The sequence below is a fragment of the Botryllus schlosseri genome, chromosome 10 (assembly GCF_051294905.1).
Source record: "Botryllus schlosseri isolate E-star chromosome 10, Bs_hap1, whole genome shotgun sequence".
Lineage (NCBI taxonomy): Eukaryota > Metazoa > Chordata > Ascidiacea > Stolidobranchia > Styelidae > Botryllus > Botryllus schlosseri.
In genome coordinates, this window is record NC_137245.1 from 2157071 (window position 1) to 2163070 (window position 6000).

The 6000-nt window shown below is 41.6% G+C and overlaps 1 protein-coding gene across 2 annotated transcripts; it reads right to left on the reverse strand.

Annotated features, from left to right (window-relative positions):
- Nucleotides 1-3203: 3203 nt before the first annotated feature.
- On the reverse strand, nucleotides 3204-4511 carry LOC145448469 (transcription factor Adf-1-like). Of its 2 annotated transcripts, XM_080326851.1 has the most exons (5): nucleotides 4236-4508; nucleotides 4010-4172; nucleotides 3902-3952; nucleotides 3544-3842; nucleotides 3204-3339 (listed from the first exon to the last, which is right to left on the reverse strand). In XM_080326851.1, the coding sequence occupies exons 1-4, from the start codon at nucleotides 4366-4368 to the stop codon at nucleotides 3773-3775; spliced, it is 417 nt and encodes a 138-aa protein (XP_080182977.1). In that variant the 5' UTR covers nucleotides 4369-4508; the 3' UTR covers nucleotides 3204-3339; nucleotides 3544-3772. The 2 variants fall into 2 exon arrangements, with proteins under 2 accessions (XP_080182977.1, XP_080182976.1); XM_080326850.1 differs by having other exon boundaries at nucleotides 3544-3952; nucleotides 4236-4511.
- Between the last annotated feature and the right edge of the window lie 1489 nt (nucleotides 4512-6000).

Sequence of the window (6000 nt, forward strand, 5' to 3'; positions counted from 1 at the left end):
TCATAACATCGGCTGACAAGTGACAACTATCTAAAGTTCGTCCTCTGCGTGACTGCCTAGTGCCTAATCGCGTCGAGCAAGTGCGATGATGAAGTCATCGTGCCATGTAACGGGTTAAGAAATTACCCGGAGCCGCGACAGCTGCAGCCGGGTGCGTTTCTGGAAATTTCAATAAATTGCAGCTCCATTACGGTGGCGTTCTGAAGAAAACGGCTGCGGCCAAAATTTATTTTTCATTTTGCCCTTCAATTAGAGACCACATCATTTTTTGGGCGCAGTGCCCCTTTAATATCGTTCTTCGGACTGCTGCCGGTACTATTTCTTGCATACCATCGTAAAGAAACCATGCTATCACCCTCATCTTCATTGATTTCATCGAAATCAGATAACTCATCAACGTATGGTTCATATTCTTCTTCCACTACAAAACACCCTTGATCTAATTTCAAATATAAAAGCTTTCCCGGGCTCGGGGCAGCGAAATTGGTTGTTAATAACAACAAGTCTATTGAGTAGCCTCGAAATAAGCCGTAATCCCGACTTAAAACCGATGCCGGACTTTACTGTACGTCCTTGAAAAATATCCTAAATATAGGATCGCTGGCATATTTTAGAGATGCGTGAAATCCTGAATATAGGATCGTTGGCAGTCAAAGTGTTCATTTATGAATACCAGTTCTAGCTCTGCACTTCAATATTTTATGATTTCTCCAATCTTTCCATCCATAGGCTTTGTTTTCACGGGGAGCGTGCATTCTCACGGCGAGCGAATGTCGTTGTTTATTTCTTTGCTTCACGCCTCGCTGGAGATTTCCGTTGACTCGCTCGTTCTCGCTCACTTTTTCACGTTTCCGCACGGTTGTGGCGCGTTTCGAGAACGTATCGCAACGAGAAATTTGCGAGCGTTGCTAGACAAGCAGACCTCTAGACCGCTATGGAAGTGGAATATAGTTGCGAACATTGCTGGAATGAATACCAGGACAAAGTATTGGTGCTAGTAGCTGCGTATGTTTATTGTAAACATAAAAAAAGACAGAAGAGGAGATTCTGGGTTGGTGAAGATCTCCGAACCAGGGAGCAAAAAGGTATATCTAAATTGTTGACCTTACCGGTACTTTTTCGTTGTTGCATCGGCAATGATTGTCAACCGAAATCATTCCGATATGGAATTCTATTATGGGCTTTGCAATGATGCTGGTCAATATTGCTAAATGATCTGCTACAAACAAATAATATTAGAAAAATATGTAAAATATTGCCCACAACCTATAAATGTGCATTAATTTGTATAATATACCGGTAATATATAAATTAGCGTTGGTGGCCAATTTCCTGTGAAATCTTACACAAAAAACGTGTTGACCAGTGTATCTTTCTATTGCGTAGTAACAACATATTTTGAATTGATACCTTGATATACATATTCTCTTTTGATTTACAGGTGAATATCATATATTAGTGCCGGACTTGAGATTACACCGACCGGAAAAGTACCGGACATATTTTAGAATGCCAGCTGAAACATTCTATAAACTCCTTGATCATGTCAAAGAATCTATAACCAAGATTACAACAAACATGAGGAAGCCTATCAGTGCCGAAGAGCGCCTGGGAGTAACCCTGCAGTAAGTATATTGATTATTGATGTGATCATTGAAATTCTATTTTGGGAATGGATGGAAGATTCTCTTTAAATTGTCGTGAGGGTGGGTAAAACGAATCACTAATTTTGAACCAGAGTAACTTGACAAGAGGCCAAGATTTTTGTTATTATGACAGAGTGGTTTCTTGTAAGCTTGCAGATTAGCTTAAGAGATACTGAGGTTCGTTAGTAGGCTACTGTCCTAAATTGAATGATTTTTCATCATGTATGAATCGAATCAACGGAATGACCTCATTGTTGTTGTTGCGCTTTTCATTGCTAACTTCCAATGACAGTTCTTACTGGGAACCGACCTGTATGAGACTGATTTGTATTGGCTGTGATTCGATTTTGCTCATCCCTTTCCATTACTTGTTGCATATCATGGCCGCGTGAACGCGATTTTTTGCCGTGCTTTGAAATGTCAAGTCCTCAAATTTGAATTATATTTTACAGCTTTCTGGCTCACGGAGGATCCTATACAAATCTTGCAACAAGGTATAGAATGAGCAAGACAGTTCTGTCAAAAATTGTTCCTGAAACCTGCAAAGCCATTTGGGATGCTCTGCAGCCAATTGTGATGCCATCGCCAACAAAAGAATCATGGGCAAAGATTGCCAAGGAATTTGAAAGAAAATGTCAATTTCCCAGCTGCCTAGGAGCAGTAGATGGAAAACACATCCAAATCCGTGCACCAAAAAATTCAGGCTCCATGTATTTCAATTACAAAAAAACTTACAGTGTCGTACTTCTTGGCGTAGCCGATGCGAACTGTAAATTTGTTGTGGTAGATGTTGGTGGGTTCGGAAAGTGTCCTGATTCTCGGATCTTACAATCATCTACATTTGGCAAAATGCTTTTTAATGAAGAGTTGGACTTGCCTTCAGATAAAGTTCTAGCTGGTCAGACTGAATCTGTTCCACCAGTGTTTATTGGGGACGAGGCGTTCCCTTTAAAGCGGAATCTACTCCATCCTTATTCCAGCTCTCATGTGGATGATAAGAAAAGGATTTTCAATTACAGACTTTCTCATGCACGTCGAGTCGTTGAAATGGCATTTGGCATATTGGTTGCTCGATTTAAAGTACTGTATGGACGCATTGATGCAGCACCTGAACATGTCGACACTATCGTCAAAGCAAGCACAGTCCTTCATAATTTTTTATGCGATGAGAAAATTGGTTTGCCTGAACCTACAGACAATGAAGAATCAGCAAACCTCGCTACAGACTTAACTAGGCTCCGGATAGTGGGGAGACCATACAGTTCTGAAGCTGCAAGAGTTCGCGCTGCCTATGCTGATTACTTCGTGGGTAGTGAAGGATCTGTGCCTTGGCAGTCAGATCATGTCTTTAGAACTTGATGGGACTTCTGATATAGGAGAGCAACACGTGTTTTGTGTTATGTTGCTGTTCAGTCTTACAGTTGTTTTTTACTATAATTTATTGTTGCCTTGCATGTTCCTGACATTTACGAATACACTGGTTTCTTAGTTTCACAAGATTTATTCAGAGTTAATTGAGACAGACGTGTCTAGTCGCTCGCTTCAATATCCCCCTCCATTAGCTCTGCTATGAGCTTCCATACTTGAACTTTAAATTTCATCTGCCTTTGAGGGCTCAAAGAGGATAGAGGGCTGGCCAAGCCCCGTAAAAAGACCATCGCAGCACTATTCTGCTCACATTGTTGCGGACGATCTGGAAAATGAAACATTTGATTTGATGAGCACTTACCGATGTGGTAAAAGTAGTTAATGTTGCTATTCAAGTAGAAGTTGAAGTAGTCCGGTTGGATATATAAGTAATGAAAATATGTGACAAATAGCACTACTTGAGTACTCTGAAAAGATAGAAGTAGCCTATCCACTGATGAATAGAGCACGCATAAGTTGGAAGACTCACTTAGACTGTTTATTGCTCCCAAAATTTGTGTCAAATCTTGGTCATCAGTTGTCTTGCGCTTCTTGGTTGACGGCTCAGGAGCAGGGAGTGGTGGTTCAGCTGTACCCTCTAGCAGAAACTCGTCATTCTGATCAGGACACAGTGCCGATAAATCCAGTGTTGTATATTCTGGGTTAGGTATAGGGTAGTAAATATGACGCGTCAAATTGATTTTTATTGAGCTTGAAAACTACGAACCTGGGAAGCCATCTGATAGAATTGAACATCCCGCATCTGAATGTTCATTGTCGGATATTGCACTAAAATTATTTCGAGAGTTGTATTACAAACGAATGCTGCAATCTTACTCCGACTGTACCTTGAATTCAGCACTACGGCACTTCGCTTACTGCTGAAATTCGAAGTAGTTCTGACAAAAAAAATGAAATGATATCGATGGATATTATTGACATTTTTGCAAAGTCACTTTCTATTCGTCGTATGCGGACGCAGGAACTCGAGCCGCGGCATCATCTCCCACTCAGCGCAGCAGTTTCTTCCCGATCCAGACCGGTTGTTCTTCTTTTCTTTGTCCAACTCTCTCCGATATTTATCCCGTACTGCCCGCCATCTTTTCTTGCAATCTTCCACTGAAAGAAGCAAAACTTTGTATGCATACGGCGGTAACGTAGTGCGATAAAAGAAGCACTCACCAGTAGTTTTTAATGAATCGGCTATGTTTCTCCATGCATTATCCTTGCGAACTGTGTCCCTATACGCACTGATGCCCATGTTGTACAGACACTCATATGCCCTAATTTCCACAATTAATTGCTCTTCCTCCATCTTCCTTCAGGTCGCAGCTTCGTAGCAATACAACTTTCTCGCGCGCTTTTCTCGACTACTCTGCACCATTGTCTCGAACCGCGTGGTGGCGCCAGTGCTAGCGATCACTGTCACGGCATCAGTGAAAACGCTAGGCTCGTTCTCGCTACGGCTCGGCCGTCTCACTCGCTCCCCGTGAAATCAAGGCCATACAGCGTGTAATCTATCCCCACCCTATTCTGCTGCCTTCAATTTCTCCGTTATATACGATTAGACATTTTTTAGGAGACTTGTTGTAATTTTTCAATCTTCAACTCAAAGTATAGTATTTTTAGCCTAAACTCTTCTTTTATCAATTCACTCTCCCCCTCTATCATGTTGTTCCCTCTTATCAACAGCTCTTTAAGCCACATTGCTTCGTTCTTTGTTTCTTTTACGTATTTCAGTCTTTGATAAATCAAATTCAATGCTACGATTGTCTAAATAAAATATAAAAATACAAGTTCATTGTTCATTGGACTGCGCATCCAGAGTATCAAATCGCCGCGGCAACTGGAGCTGAGCTACTGGTTCATGTTGGGGTGCGTTACATGTTGATATTATTGTCCATCGTCATCCCCTTCCTCGCCCGTCACCGAATTGAGCACTACGGCTATTAACTAAGCACTGACATTTGAAAATTTATTACAATATCAGATGTATAATCTCCGATGACTGACAAAGATGGATTGCTGAGGCCGAGATTTGACCCGGGACGGCTGCTAAAAAAACAAATCTTCATTTCAATCCACTCCACACATCCTGGAATTCAAAACATACATGCCACTGCCTCACTAAGGGGGCCCATATTGACCACAATCGGCCCTCCGCCTTGTCTTTCGGCGCTTTTTGAGCTGCGCGGCATCATCCTTCGAATGGTCTGTCGTGTTTTGCCATCGCTTTTTCAGCACTTGACCATTCGCTGGCAGCTGATGCCGACACCATTATATTCAAGAGCTAATATACCTCCATGCTCGGTCTTTGGCCGCTGCACAGACCTTGTTCGTGGCACAGACCTTGTTCGTTTTTTTTATCCTCCGCAATCAGGTTTTGCTTAATCAGCTCCAATAGCAGAGCTTTTTCTTTCGGATGAAAGTTGGGCTCCCTTCGTTATTTTTTCGAGTTCGCTTGTGGCCATTTTTGTATCTGTCAAAAAAGCAACAATTAACCTAATTTGTATATATACGTTTAGGCGTATAAAATTCCGTATTTAACACATTTACTTACTAAAAAAATGCGATAGTGGGAATTCATCCAAGATAATTCTCACCTCTTGTCAGCAGTCTTGTATATTGTAGTAGACCGCTGTCCCTAGTTTTAACGCCATGTAGCCTATCTGTTAGGAGGGAAATATACTGTGCTCGTAGTATAGGGATTTGACCATATCATGACAACTATTAGATCTCGACTTCTCTTCTAGTGTTTCTAGTGTTGCCGAAGCTTCGTAACCATTATTACGCCAAACATAGTAGCTGAGTACTGCCTTTTTCCAGTCGCTAGAACTTTACCAACCCGTTCTTACTGGCTCAAGCTCACAATCACATGCATTGTTACGCATATTGAGCATAAAAACCCACTGTTTCTCTGTTACCGCCCTTGAGACTTGAGATTCAT